Source organism: Melozone crissalis, unplaced genomic scaffold, assembly GCF_028551555.1.
Source record: "Melozone crissalis strain CALT ecotype California unplaced genomic scaffold, PUWL_Pcris_2 ptg000027l_1, whole genome shotgun sequence".
Classification (NCBI taxonomy): domain Eukaryota; kingdom Metazoa; phylum Chordata; class Aves; order Passeriformes; family Passerellidae; genus Melozone; species Melozone crissalis.
This window is the reverse complement of record NW_026535805.1, coordinates 17,931,978-17,947,635: the sequence shown is the minus strand read 5'-3', so window position 1 is coordinate 17,947,635 and position 15,658 is coordinate 17,931,978. Positions and strand designations below refer to the sequence as shown.

At 36.4% G+C, this 15,658-nt stretch overlaps 1 protein-coding gene across 6 annotated transcripts in view; it reads left to right on the top strand.

The window, feature by feature from the left end:
• The window catches only part of STRN (striatin), a 61,845-nt gene that overhangs the window by 37,872 nt on the left and 8,315 nt on the right, over positions 1–15,658 (top strand). For 2 of the 6 annotated variants that reach the window (XM_054279250.1, XM_054279255.1), the window contains exons 7-13: positions 390–525; positions 4,242–4,352; positions 6,657–6,743; positions 7,300–7,443; positions 9,567–9,703; positions 14,069–14,244; positions 15,199–15,246. In XM_054279250.1, the coding sequence (XP_054135225.1) occupies positions 390–525; positions 4,242–4,352; positions 6,657–6,743; positions 7,300–7,443; positions 9,567–9,703; positions 14,069–14,244; positions 15,199–15,246 (839 nt within the window). The remainder of the gene's footprint in view (positions 1–389; positions 526–4,241; positions 4,353–6,656; positions 6,744–7,299; positions 7,444–9,566; positions 9,704–14,068; positions 14,245–15,198; positions 15,247–15,658) is intronic. The other 4 variants (XM_054279251.1, XM_054279252.1, XM_054279253.1 and 1 more) reach the window with 4 other exon arrangements.

The following is a 15,658-nucleotide window of genomic DNA, read 5'->3' as shown; positions in this document are numbered from 1 at the left end:
AAAAGCAAAGTGAGTTTGGTTTTACTGAAGTCTTTTCTGTGGCATTCTTGAGTTTTTGTTTATGTGTTTTATGTGTTTTTCAGAAATGTTTTAAGAGAGAGTTTGTACATTTATAGTCTTAAAGAAAAAGATAGCAGTGTAGATTAGTGTAGGTTATTATCCACGTGATTGATTATTGATGGTCACAGGAAGAAAGAGTTTCATTTTCACTTAGGAGTTCGAACAAAGTCTGTGTACTATTCCAGATTTGCTTATTAATGTGTACTTTTCTGCTTCCTCTTCAACTTCCTGTTTGGGTTTTGCATAGAGGACAAGACAGTGCTGCTTGGATTAAAAATATGTTTGTAACTTAAGTCAGCATTTTTTCCCTGTACTTTCTGACCCTTCAGATTGTAAGGAAAAGAGTGCTATCTGACAGCAGTGAAGACAGAGATACAGAAGAAGCTTTGAAAGAGTTTGACTTTTTGGTTACCTCAGATGATGGTGATGCGGAATCGAGAAGTTCAGGAGATGGAACAGACTGGGGTAAGGATGGATCATACCAGGAGAAAAAAAAAGTGTGCTAAGAACATATTGTGACTGATCAGTTCATTGAATGAGAACTCTGTCAGGATCACAGCATCTTTTGATTATTTCTATTTCTATTTCTGTCTTATTATCAGTAAATAATTGGTAGACTTAAGTCCTCTTGATATAATCTCTTTTCTGTAAAGTGCTTCAATGTAAAGAATCTTCAAGGTTTCTGCCTCGGGTCTTTTTCCTTTTCACTAATTCTAAGGCAGATAGAATTTAAATTTTATGAGTGGTGTTTCACTGTATTTTTCCTGTGACCCATGTGCATGAAGGGCTCTGATAAAGCTGTATTTTATGAATTATGATATGAAAGTTATTTTGTCATCTTTGCTTTTTCTCTTTGATGCATAGAGTAATGTGAGTCATAAAATCCAAATGAGTTGTACTCATGTTGTGGGTTAGTAATTTAGTTAATATGAACTCTTCAGCTGCTCAAACTTTCTTTTATAATTTAGCAGAATAATATATCTTTAGGGCCACTAGTCACAGAGACATTTCACAAACTGCTGTCTGTCCTTTGAGGTTCATGTCCTGCAACCTGCATTGCCACCATCTCCACTTTACCTTGACGTAATTATTCTGCCTAAACCCTCGGTATAGAGAAGGGGAGAAAGAAGAGAACTGGTTAAATATCTTGATGGGAAGTTGATTCCTACTTTAGCTGCTCTGGAAAGTCTTAAGGATAGGTGAACATGGCACTAGTGAAGATGATGGGAAATGATTGAGCTTTGTAATGGAGCTGCAGCTGTGACAGACAGATAAGCCATGGTAGCTGTGGCTCTCACATGAGCATCTCCAAGATGCTGTATTTCACTGAAGCCATGTCCATCTCCTGGTTGGACTCCAAGTTACTGTTCAGTGTGAGCTAGTCTCTGCTTAAGAGGATGTTGTAATATCATTAGATACAGCAGTCAGTATCTGCTGATCATTTGATAGCAGTCATTCAACAAACAAATCTAGAAATGCTGCTCTTAAAAAAATAATTGGATACTGCTTTTTAATACTAAAATTTTTTCCATTTATGCAGGATCAGTGCAGCTATTGCTTGTGTCACCAAAAAGTCAGTATGGCAACAGGAGCTTTTTGTTCTCAAATTCACACTTCTGGTTTATTTTTGCTTTCATTGATGACAACTGAGTACCAGTGAGCAGAAGTCTAACATTTAAAATAAATTGTTATTAAAAGTAGTCCTTTCATTTCCAGAAATGCAAAAAGGTTTGTTTGTATTGGAGGTGTTCATGTTTTTCAATTACTTCTTTCACAGCCTGTGTCTTTTTTGGTAACTATGTAAGACTTAGTTTCTTCAAAGAACTGCTGTTGTAAATCACCTAGGTCAGCTTAAGTGAAACTGTTAAATGTGGTACAGTAGAGTGATGTTGTAGTGAGGGACAGCAGCAACAGAGGAAATTCTTTCTTCATTTTGGATTTCAAGTATTATTGTTGAGTTACAGTAAACTGTTGAACCCATTTGGCTTGAAAGGTCCTCAAATGTTTTCTGGTAATTTTTAAGCTGTTAAGCATTTGAATAGCCATAGTTCAGGATCCACTTCTGAAGTTGAATAGTATCTGTGGGACATGTGGAAAGCATGCTGGGACAGTCTGCAGAAAATTAATATATTGGTTGTTTTCCTGGCAACAACCTAATAAAAATCTATTTAAACTTTTTTTTTTTTTTTTTTTTTTTTTCTCCTGGAGGATGGGAAAAAAGTCTTGTCTAGTCAGGGAGGAAAAGCATGATTAAAACTTACAACCTAATTCCAGAAAGACTAGATGCTTGATTCTCTGAAGTATGATTTTCTCATATATTTTTTGAATTCTTAATGCAATTCTTGCTCATTAGTGGTAATTGAGTTATATGCATTAAGAGGACATTACTTAGCCCATCTATTTTAGAGTCTCTCTTCAGCTTACTAATACTTATTTTCATAGCTTTTCTTAAAAGACTTAAACTGCTAAACTTTGTCTTAAGTTAATCTGTCACTCCAGGAGTATAGGATCATGACTGAAGGGTTCAAAGGAGTGAGAGAGCACCTTAAAAAGTATCTTCTCCCACTGTGATGCAAATCTGAGCAGAGTCAGGCTCTATTTTCTCAACATCTGTATATCAGGTAGTTAGAAACCACACTAAGTTGCCTTTTTTGGCATCACTGAGCTCTCACAGTAGCCTCAGCCCCTCCTTGTAGCCCATCTGCTCCAGCTGCCTGCACGGTCTTAGTGGCTGCCTTAGACTTGCTACACTTTGCTGATAATTGGTCTCAGCATTAAAAATATTGTCTTGGATACAGTACTACAAATTGTGGTATCACAAGTGCCCAACACAGGGGAACAGTCACTTCCTTCACCCTCTTGGTTACATTCTTGTTAATACAGCCCAGGATGTTGTTGGTTGCTTTTGCTGCAGGAATATGTTGCTGAATCCTGTTGAATTTGATGTTGATAGAGGATCCCTAGGTCTTTTTTAGCACTATTCATTTTTGACAAGTCAGTTTAATAACCTATGTGTGGTTATTATGTAACCTAGTCACATTAATAACCTATGTGTGTTTTTTATCTTCTGGCCAGTCGTAGTGACTCCTTCAGACTGTGATTGATAATGTTGTGCTTCCTCTACAGACATTTAAGTTCTGCAGCTTGGTCTGAGGATAAGTTTATTATTGTTTTGATTTTTGAAAGATCTAGAATAGCTTATTGATGTAGAAAGCAAACTTGGTCTGAAAGGAATTAATCTTTAAATAATAAGGCTAAGATTTTAATGAGAAAAACAAAGTAAAAAGATAATGCATTTCAAAGATTTTGGAGCTGTAATGGTCAAGAAAATATATACGAGGAAGAGCTGTATTACCTCCCCTCCTCTCGTGAATTATTTTCCTAAGCTGCCTCAGGATAGCCTCCATATATGGAAAAATTGCTTGGGGGATTTGAACTCACGTAACATGTTTTGCTCAAAATCTCTGAATACTCTAGAATTGGAAGGATTCTTCTATTCTGTATCACGTCGCAGAGGAAACAATTTGAGGGAGATGTTTAGGAAAAAAAAGCAAATCCAAATCAAAATGTGGGGATGTTTTTGCATTAGGTTCACTGAAATGTTTTGGACTTTTTTTCCAAAGATTACTACCTCAGGCCTTCACCTTTTTGTAAAGTTTCATGGCTTTAGTGCTCTAAGTGTTTATTTAAACCATGATGACATGAATATTTGTGTTAAAAATGATTTAAACGTGCTACTGCTTTGTGTAAATGACAACATAGCACAAAACCAGTAAAACGAGAATTTGAAATGCAGTACACAACATCTGAGTTGTAAAGTTATGTAGACGAGTAACATAGCTGTTTCTTCTAGATATAATAATTCTTTCCCTGGAGGAAAGAAAAAGATGAAAAATGTGTCCTGATTTATTGTAAAGTAAATATTGCTTACATTTATGGACAGCTATGTGCTTGGTTATGAGAATTAAACATGTGAAATTTCATCTCAATTTTTAATAAGAACATTCTGAGCAAACAGAAGTGGAATGTGAGTAGCAGTTTTGCAGCTTTCACAGGCTTGGTGCTATTTCTGTCTGTTTAAAATAAAAGACAAACGTTGACAGCAGCTGTTGCCTCCTTCAGTGGAGATCACTTGGTGACATTATTGAAAAAGGATGTTTCATTTGTTTCACTTTGTTTAGAAAAGGAAGACCAGTGTCTCATGCCTGAAGCCTGGAATGTCGACCAGGGAGTTATAACCAAACTCAAGGAACAATACAAAAAGGAGCGCAAGGGGAAAAAGGGGGTGAAGAGTAAGTGGAAAACATTGCACCTTAAAATCATAAATCTCACATCTTTCACACCCTTAATTCTATCTCTCTTTCAATGTTTTCCTAAAATTACTTACTCTTTTACTTTGCTGCTCCTGACTGCTTTCCTGTTCACCAGTTCTCAGGGGTTGAAATTAATGACAGACAATCAAGTTATCTGATAAATAGTTGGATTAGATATAACTTCTTCCAACCAAGTGTTGGATTAGTTAAAAATTCTTGCTTTGAGCATGTTTTGTACTTTTGTTATTCAGATATTTAAATTGTACAAGGCATTGTTTTAATACTTCACACTTTAATACAGAAGACTTCAGAATCCTTTCTTAGCTGGAAACATGCCAGTTTCACAGGAAGAGTTAAAGTCTGGTATATAAATAAACAAAGAAAGACACCAAACTGGAAGCTCTCTTGAGTATCCTATTAGATGACAGTGGGAGAAAACAGGTTAATTTCTACCCCTGTTTATATTTGACATTCACAACATGAAAGTCATGCTGTCATCATAATTTGTTATGCAGGGCTCGAAATAGGAAGCAACTATGACCATCAGTTTATTTGTAAATCACAGGATTTATTTATTAACTTTCATACCTCTGGGACTAGCCTTCAAAAAAGTTGGGTATTTTTATTAAAAAAAAACCACCTGTGAACAGTATTTGAAATACAGTTTCTAGCCCTGTATTTTTTTGTTACATTTCTTGAAATACAGATATGTTTTGTAAAATCAATTGGTTTTGATAGGTAAGCCATTAAATTTTTGAACTCAGATGGAGAGTTTAAAATGAAACACTGTATTCATGGCTGTGTTTCAAAGACCTAGCCATATTGAGAATTCATGTGTGAAAGATGTATATTAATAATATTGCATGTAGTCTGGTAAGAAATTTCAGGGATGTTTCTCCCTTTGTGGCAAGATGCTTATGAACACCAAGGAAATTCTCACTTCCAAAGAGATATGCACAATGATGTAAATATGTCAGAGCTTCACATTGAGGCTCACTTGTTTTATTACTTTTTGTATTGATATTCTCATCAGTTGCTACTCAGTAGTTGGTTATTTGGCTGAAATTATGTTATGAAATAACAAAAACGAAACATCTCCTTTTTTCCAAATTAAAAACAAAAAAAAGGTAAATAATTACCATGCTTTAAATTTCTCAAGTGATATTTTTGTCATCTTTGGAATAATTTAATTTACTGGAAGTTAATTGCAAGTCTGACAAGAATCTGAGCTGACTCAAGTGTTCATGTTTAACAAAATTGATTCTAAATTTCTTTATGGTTAAAGATAGACAGGGCATGCCAATATATGATTACAATGAAAGTGATTTTTGTAACTTGTCTGTTATTTTTGAAATACACAGACATGTTATGTGGTTCAGGGTAAATAGCTGTGGGGTTAGTCTAGCAGAAATTATTTAATCCAAGTGTTGAAATTCTATTCTTGAACAGCTGTTGTCTTTTTATTTTTGATGATAAAACTTAATTGTTAATAGAGATGCAGACATTATTGGAATATGTTTTATATCATTATGATAAAAAATCACAATGGAAAGGCAGCACTCAGACATCCAGTGCTCCTTCATGAAGATAATTGCTGCTCAGTACCTTTTGGATTGATTTGATTGGTTTGATCTTGGGAGACAAAGTGGTTTACTGTAGCAGTGAAATTAAGCATCTTTCCATGGACAAACCATCATTAGAGGGCCATCAATGCAGAAAATTCAGGAGGACTCAGAGCCTGTTTTCAGTTATTCATAATGTTGCACATAGTGAAGAAGAATGTGAGGGAGGCTGTCTGGAGAAAAAAGAAGGAACTAAATAACAATAAATTTTACAAAGTTTGTTTCTATGACTTTATTTTCATCATATATGGTGCTTAGCCACTGAACTGCTACTAAGTAAAATACTGTTTTTTATAAAGCAGATATTATAGCAAAACAATCTTGCAAAATCCTTCTTAGTGTTTTTCTGGATTGAGTAATATTTTGGTGACAGACAAGTTAAATACAATTTAGTGTATTATCAGTCATTATGATTAGGGTGGACAAAGTAGCATTTGCAACTGCATTAGTAAACTCATGATTTTGCAAGGCTGTAGTAAACATTCCTGTGAAGTAATAAGAGAATAGAATCATAGAATGGTTTTTTGAGAGAATACATATATTAAGAGTACACTACTGTGTTAAAGCTGCTTGAAAATAGCTGTATTATTTACTGGTCTAGGAAAAAACATAATGGACTATGGGTAAGACATTTTCCCATTCTTAATTAAACTTACAACAGGAAAAACTACCGAAGATATGTTTCAGCCTCAATCCTATATAAAACAGTCAAAACAGGGATGTGGGAAAATGATGGAGCAAAGCACAGGTAAGTGTCAAGAAGGGCATGGGTCTTCACCATATGTAGCTTCAGGAAGTAGGCCAGTGAATCCAGTTGCATTTTTATTTTAATATAAGTATAACTTCTTGGATTATATAGTTCACGATACTACACTACTGCACAAATAAATTTAAATTATAATGTTGTCATAAGAATATGCTGCACAAAGTACCTGATGCACAAATTCTAAACTATCCATGGATGTCAGCTATTGTTTTAGCAAAGTAAATATTCTAGTTATCTAAAGTGTGACTCAGTTGGCGGCATTCCTCAGCATCCCGTACAAGTAGCACTCTGAGTCCATTCATATGGGGAAAATTGTGCTTTCAAAATTCTCAGCTGCTTCTATCACTTTCTTCTTGAAATTCATTTCATGCTGGATGATTAGTTACTGCTGAAGTAAGTGCTCATTAGTTTTTCTGTGGTAATGTCATAATGCAAGGTAGGATCCATTGTTGCATGTGCTGCTGTAGCATATCTGATAAAAGGAGTGTCATCGTGAACTATGCCTAAACCCTTTAATTTTTTGTTTTTTTCTGGTTAGGGCCCAACAGGTCAAAGCTGCAAGATATGCTTGCAAACTTGAGAGATGTTGATGATCTCCCTTCATTACAGCCATCTGTTGCACCTTCTTCTAGGCCCAGTAGTTCAAGGCTCATTGAACATGAGATAAACAGGACGGATGAAGGTAAATATTAAAAAAGTGCCTACCCCTTCATAGAGGGTGGATGTTTATAGTTACTAAAGAATTATTCTCTCTGACTTTCCAAGCACTTTACAAATTCTGATTCAGTATTGCAAGTTTTAGGTGTAATAAATGACATTCCCATTCCTCCATTATGGTTACTATTAGTAAGGTCAAGACACCTACCTAAGTTGAAGTCTTGGCTGAATCTCTTTGAGCACAATGAGAAAAATAATTTGGCACTTGGTGGCTTTGTAATATAATCATCCTAAATCACTTGCTTTTGTTTGTGCTCAAGCCTGGCAGACAAGTGTGGGCCAGAAGCTCTGAGGACATAAGAGCATAATTTTTTTTCCCATTGACATAATTTTAAATGTATGTATGTATACATACACACACACAAGTGCTCTTTTTTCCAAAGTGCAAAGATAGAGGCTGTGCAGGTAAACACAGATGCCTTACTATAGCTTTCAAAAGCATGTACTGTGAAGCATGATTGTGTAGTGAATCATACAGGACAACTTGCAGCTTGCCAGTGTATTAATTTCCATAATGTATTCCAAAAATTAGGAGAAATTCTCACAGGGCTAGTCCAAGTGTGGAGAGCCACACATGCATCTTTGTAATGAAGCACTACTATTAAGTCTGAAAAATGCTGAGTCATCTATTTGATTCAGTATTTGAATTGCTATAATGTAGAGCATAATAACATATAGGATATGGAGCTATATTAATTTGTCAAACAGGGCAGCCTTCCAGTACCTAAAGGGAGCCTGCAAGAGAGGTGGAGAGGGACTTCTTATGTGGGCATGTAGTGACAGCACAAGGGAGAATGGTTTCAGACTGAAAAGAGGGCAGGTGTAGATTGGATATTAGGAAGAAATTCTTTACTGTGAGGGTAGTGAGACACTGAACACATCCAGAGAAGCTGTGGAGCCCTGTCCCTGGAAGTGTTCTGTGCCAAGTTGAATGGTGCTTTGAACAATCCCATCAAGTGGAAGGTGTCTCTTCTGTGGCAGGGGGCTGGAACATGATGATCTATAAGGTCCTTTCCAACCCAAACCATTCTATGATTCTGTGGTATCATGTGGTCTATTAAAATGGTAAATATGTTTTTTGAAAAATGTGCAAAGCATGAGTTCCACTTAGCAGTCTTTCAGTGAGAGTGAAAAAGTAGGTCGGCCAAGTTAAAATTAAGATGCATAAAAAGCTGTGGTGTGTGGAATAGCTACCAAAGATCTCAGTAGTTCTGCTTCCTTCATGCTCAGTGATTTTCTTCATGAAAGAAGGGGGTAACTTAGCAACGCTTTGTGAAGTGGAAGAATTTTTTGTTGACTGTTCCCTTTCCAACTTTTCTCACATGTACTGAGAGCTGTATTAGCAGAGCTCTATTTTCATGTGTTTTCTAATTCAGAGACTCACATGGATTCTCACAAAAAAAGGACAGCTGATTTTTACCAGTCTGAGTTCAGTATTAATGTTAGCTGTGTATTTCTTTATAAAGCTGAGATGCCATATTTTGGGCACACATTTTTTTATTCTAGGAAGTTTTCAAATTTGGTGTCCTGTGTGTATTGTGTGTTAAGTGAAATATTGCTTTGTGAATTCAAAGGACAGGAGAAGAAAACTGTAGTGTAGACTTAGGGGTGGAGGGGGTAAAAGATGTTTGTGATGAAAAGGTGATAACTAAGAGACCTATTCAAAGAGCAGTGCTTGAAGGGCTTTGATTTAGGCTGCTCCCACCAGCTGTTTTTATCTACATTTTTGTTGCTTCTTCAATATCTATTTGCTATATTTTGTAGTTGAGTTGGGGAAGGTGTTTTCTGTGTTTCTTATGCACTTTAAATGGATTAATGGTAGCACACCCTTCCTGTCCGTGGCTGGCTCCGTTTACTGTGTGGAGTCGCACACACCTCAAGTGTAGGTGTGTTCAGAGGGTGCTGCTTACTGGTAAGTACAGTGATTATCTTTGGAATAGCTGTTTTTCTGTGAATGTCTGTGGATTTTTTTGCCCTCAGCTACTTGACAGATATGTAGCGTTCTAAAAGTGGAAAATGTGCTTTTATTGTACACTGTAGTATAAATCTATGTTTCAGGATTTTTTTGTTTGTTTTGTTTTCTTGCAGTGGAAGCTTTAACATTCCCTCCATCCTCAGGGAAATCTTTCATTATGGGAACAGATGAAGCCCTTGAAAATGAACTGGGTCTTGGAGAACTGGCAGGCCTTACAGTAGCAAATGAGGCAGATTCACTGACTTATGATGTAAGTGGTTATTAATGGTAACTCAATGTCCTTCTGTCTTGTTGAAGGCAGATGCAAGTTACTTGTGTATAGACTCAGCAGAAAACATTCTCCAGTTAAAATTATGCTGCCAGAGGATGTCACAAAGTTTTACTTGGCAAAGGACTCCTTTCCATGCACAGCAGCATTCAAGCTCTCTGCCAGCCCCTCTCCTCTCATTTGCCTGCCATGTTATGCAAGTAGTTGAAAGTAAATTAGTGATAGTGGTACATCTGGGCACATGTAACTCCAGTGACTGAACAAAATTAGGAGTATCATGGCCAGCAGATTGAGAGACATTTATGTCCCTTTTACATGGGCTGTATGCAGTTTTGGGCCACTCCACTTAAAAAGGGTTGTAGAAAAATTGAAGAATATCTGGTAGCTTCTGACTGATGAGTAGATGTTAAGGGAGCTGGTCTTGCTTAGCTGTTAGGATGCAGAGGAGTGCTTGAATAGCAGCCTGCAGGTGTTAGAAGGGTGCTTGTAAGGGTGACAGAGCCAAGCTTCTCCATAGTGCCAGGTGTTAAGGCAGGAGAAAACAGCAACTTATGGCTTGGGAGGTTCAGGTATGACACTGGGGGAGAAAGTTATGTAGTAGGTGATACTGAAACAGAGAAACAATGGAATCCCTCTCCTGGGAGATATTTAAAACTGTGGTTTACATTACCTCTGGTGTGAGGAATAGTTTCATTTCAAACAGGAAACTGGACCAGGACTCTTAGGAGGGTTTTGTGGACAGCACTTCTGTGGCCTTATTTTTCTTGCACTGTTTATGAAAAAAATCTTTCTTAAAATTACATCTTCTCAGTTGTATGCAATTTTTTTTCTGTGTTTCTGATTTCTTGGGAAAAGATACTTCAGGTATTAATTTATTCATCTGCTCTTGTGTGATCTGTCAGCTTCAGTTTAATCTTGCTGTTGCATTGCCCAGCTATGTCGAGGTTGAGGGATTTCAGAGATAATTTTTAATTCTTGGATGGGGATGAATCCTACCCTTCAGTAAATCTGATTCTTAAATAATCATTATCTGGGATTTTACCATGACAAATTAAATCTGAGACTTTGGACATAAGATGCAGGTCCTTACTTTGAAGTTCTACCCCTGTATGTACCTGTAAAGCAATGAAATACATAGTTAATAAAATCTTAGATTCATTTGAGAGTGCCACTGCAGAGGCATGCTCTACCACTATAGCAAGTTTCTGAACATGTGATATGTTATGAATCATCAATATTGCAATGAATGCAGAGCATTTCTCCTAATATTCAGTATTTCAGTATTATCTACCAATTTGATGTTTTTAAGAACTAATTGTCCCTAACTATGTCTTCAGAAAGGGGTACAGTAATGTACAAATAAATTACTGTTACAGGTGCTCCTAAAAATCCAAGCCTGGATTTTAAAGTCAGAGAACATGACAAAGCTAACCCATCTGTACAAGATGCTTTCATTGCTTGACCTCATTGTGCAAGTGTCCATATAAATGTTGTGTTTGTTCATGTCTCTGTATCCTGAACTAACAGCTTTCATTTATGGAGTAGCACTTCTTTATCCACTCCAGTCCTTTCCTGCATGGTAGAGAATACTAACTTCTATTTGTTCATTTGTCCAATGCCTGTATGAAGTCCTGTGATCAGGAATTCATACTCATGGTTACCTCGACTCTTACCTTTTTCTAGTGCTGACAATTAAAAAAAAATTTATAAAACTATTTGCTCTGTTTACTGTGCACTTTATTGAAGCAAAATGAAAGGCTGTTGTTCCTATTTCAAGTTTATTGTAAGTTTAGCTTACAGATAATGTAATCTGGCTGCCAAATGTGAATCACGTACGATTAGTGAAAGCTTAGTATTTATTTTTAAGTTTCAGTTTTGAATCATATGGAGAATTAAGTTGAAAGATCACGTGAATCAGTCTTTAAATATATTTGCTTTCAAGAGTGGCAGACGCTTTTCCCATTTTTGGTTCCTTTCATCTCACTGATATTTTTGCTGGATTATTTTCTTCTAAAAATGGCAGCATTAGCCTACCTCATTTCATGGTTTCAGTTTTTTACATAGTGCTTTGACTGTAAATTGAAGAATGGTTTTCACTTGGTAATGAAGATTATTAATTTATTACTTAAAAGACTTCTTTTTTTTTGGTATATTGGTTTTTAGAGTATCTAACAAGATTAAATTTTCCAGATTGCTAGCCAATACACTTAAGTTTGCCTTTTCTTTTTCCTTCCTTTACACATTCTTGACAAATGTTCACTGTAGTTGGCTCTGGTTTTTTTTCCTCTAGTCTTCTGGATAGATTAATCATCTTTATAAAATTGTAATAGATTTTAGGTAAGAGTGACTGAACTACAAAATCATTGCATTTAATGTTAAGTACTGATTTGGAGGTTTTAGACATCGCAGTAGGCCCTTGTTTGATTTCTTACAACTTTGAACAAGAGAAGTACCTGTCATTGCTGTCTTGAGTTTTCAATTTGTTTTCAATTTGTTTTCAATTAATTTTCAATTTTGTATAGACACAAGTATTATTATAACCGGCAAATCCAGATCAGGTGCCAATTTTGGGGTTGGCATCCCGCCAAAGTGCTTTTCAGGCCTTGGGTTACCTCACAGTTGTGCTTTGGTGCGGAGAGACAGAAGGAGGTTGTGTGCTGTGTGAGTAACCAGCCTCAGAGCTTGTGAGACTGGTGGGTAGAGTGATGTGGTGCAGCCAGGTGGGTGATGCGTCAGGATTAGAATCTGTTTCCAGCTCTGCTGCTGGTCTCCTAGCTGGGACTGCTTTCCAGTTTATGAAGTGCCCTTCTTGGACTCCTTTTGGAAGGACATTTTTGAATGAATGTCAAGCAAATATAGAATTTTATCTTGCCAGGACTGGAATTCACTGTTAGGCCATCTGAGGTGTCTTTGTGGCTTTTGCAGCTGTGGCACAGAACCCGTGCTGCTGGTACGGCAGCTGGAGGGCAGGCAGGTTCCCTCCAGCACCTGATTGGCATTAGGTGCCTATGTTGAGGCAACCAAATTCCTCTCCAGATATCTGTACATCTTGTACCCGTTTTGCTGAGACTTTCTTGGCCAGTCCTCAGAAAACCTGCCAGAGCTGCTAACTGTGCAGTCCTGCCCCATCCTTGTACCAGCTCGAGCATTTGTCTGTTCCCTCACCCAGCCAAATTGGCTCAGTAAACTGGCAAAGAAACTGACTTGTCTCCCTGAGCAAGGCAATATGTCATTACTAAGAGAGATGATGAGACTAAACCTGCTGTTTCTTGTGGCTCCTTTCTCCTTGTTTAAAATCTATAGAACCTTTAAATTTATGTATATTTTTATTGTTAAATCCAGATGTAACAAAGCTTAAGAAAAAGCACTTCTGTTCTTTAGCCTCCTCTTTCACCTCCAGTCCCCAGGATAAAATGTTTCTTGAAGTGGCTCAAAATAGTTCTCTCATCTTTGCAGTTAAAGATACAAATTATTTGGAATTATCTTTAGATTTCAACATGATAAACATCAGTACATCAGTACAATTATGTGTTTTCTTGGTTTTCCACAACCACCATCAGCATTGGTTATGGAAAGGTAAATTTAACTCATGACATTGTTGACTGACAGTGAAAAAGTTTGTTCAGCATTTTGTGTCAATATTTGTTCAGAGGAGCAATATTGAAGTAACTTATTTTATTAAAAGGCTTTATTTTGGATCATCTACAATGCATTTATTGCCAAATAATTGTGTCTGTATACACGATACCTTATTGCCTGCCAGTTAGATTCTTAGTAGTAGAAGTAGCCAAGTCCTTTTTGCCTTTTTTTTTTTTTCTATTCTGGCAAACCTTACTTGTCATGCATTATTACAGAGCTTGTGTTACCTTAGCTGGGTAAGTTAGGTTGTGTTCCTTGCTGTGCTTCTAGAGACTTCTCTGTTTCTCTCAGATCTTTTCTTTAGAGGTGTTATGTCAGTAGTACTTTGGATATTCAGGGACTGCACCTTGGTGAGTCAAGCCGAACTTTGTAAGTGAATGAGCCATAGATCAAATTTTAAACACTTAACTGTATTAATTGAATTATCAGTGCTTTTAAAGTGTGTAATTTGACAGACATAAGATTATTTCAGATTTGCCTAGAATTTATCACTGTGGATGCAACATTACTCATATGGAACATGTCTACCGTGGTTCTCATTTTGAAGTGTCTGGTTAGTGTTAAGTGGACTGTTGTTTGAGAGCAGGTTATTGTGAAAAGTGGGTGAGGTAATTTGACATCTTCTGAAAATGCCAAACTAAATTTTTTATTTCTTCCTTTTGTTGTGCCTTCCAGCTTAATTACAAGTTTGGCATTTTTTTTTATTAGATAGCCAACAATAAGGATGCATTGAGAAAGACTTGGAACCCCAAGTTTACGTTAAGAAGTCACTTTGATGGAATAAGAGGTCTCGCTTTTCATCCAGTTGAACCAGTCTTAATAACAGCTTCAGAGGACCATACATTAAAAATGTGGAATTTACAAAAAACAGCCCCAGCAAAAAAGTAAGAATTTTTCTTTATTTTCTTCAAAACCAATTTTAATTTATGAAGGAAAACCAAAATCTAGATACTACTTCACTGAATGGCCCTTACAGTTAATGCAAAGTGTTCCCTGAATTTAAGACTGGGAAAACAAGCTCTTAGAGAAGGGTGGAGATGCCTAAAGAATGCCAGAAAAAATCCATGTGTGTTTGTGAATGTGTTTTGTTTGTGAAGATGAAAACCATTCATGTTTTTATATTTTCCTTGTAGATAACATGACAAATTAATTTACTAGTAAAAGTATTTGGATGCAGCCTGTTAGTGTGCTTGCATGTGTATATAAATGTATAGGATGCATTTATATATATATGCATATGTATGTATACACATACATGCATATACATGGGACAGCTTGAAACTCTGAGGTGTTGCCAGGTTCCTTGTTAACTGTCTCTTGCAAATTGCTGGGAATTTGCAGAAATCAGAGGAAATTCATAATGGGGCTGAGGTGGTTAAGGGAGTACGTCACACTTTTGAGGAGAACTGGGCATAACACAGTCCTCCCTTGGATTGATAAAATCCAGAGCAGCAAATTTTGAAGCACTTCAGTGTTGATAGAAAAACTTTGAGTACAAAACTCCTTTGCTCCAATAAGAACAATTAATGATACATTCCATGTGATGCTGATGTCTCTCCACTCCTGTTCCATTGATGTACCTAGCTGCTTGTTTGATGGGTCTCTGAAGTACCTTGAAGGCCTTCAAACAAAAATCCAAACAACCAATCCTGTCATGTTTCGAAAGACTGCAAATAGTTCCTAGACCCATGAAAAATCACGTTGGGAGAGGAAGTTGTGGGGAGAAACACTGCAAAAGATGTAGCAGGGATTTTAAGAATTTAGCGATTCCAGCAAATTTTTCTGAAGCATTATATAAGATGGTACACATGTTAACATTTTTTTCGTACTTCATTTAGGAGTGCTTCTCTTGATGTAGAGCCAATATATACCTTCCGAGCACATAAGTAAGTATTTCCTGAGAAATACTGTCATATTTTGAGAAAGATAAGATTTTTAAACAGAAACAGATTTTTTAAAAAAAGTAATTTCCACCTTATCAGCTACTCATTTCATGTGACGCTTTTAGTTCCTATGTTGTTTAGAATATCTCCATGTGTTCTGCTTCCTTCTGCATAGTTATTTATGTCTGAAGTCAGATATACCACCATTTTAAAATGAAAAACCTACAAATGATACTGTTCAAATTTGTTCAGGTGTTCTGTTCATCATTGCAGCTTTTGCCTTTTTGACACATACTTGCATATGCGGAATGAAACTGAAGAAGAATGAATGCAGTGAATTTAAATCTACTGAGATGATTTCATGAAAGCCCCTTAAATCTTTTGAAAAGAGAAAAAATGTGTTTATGTGAAATAT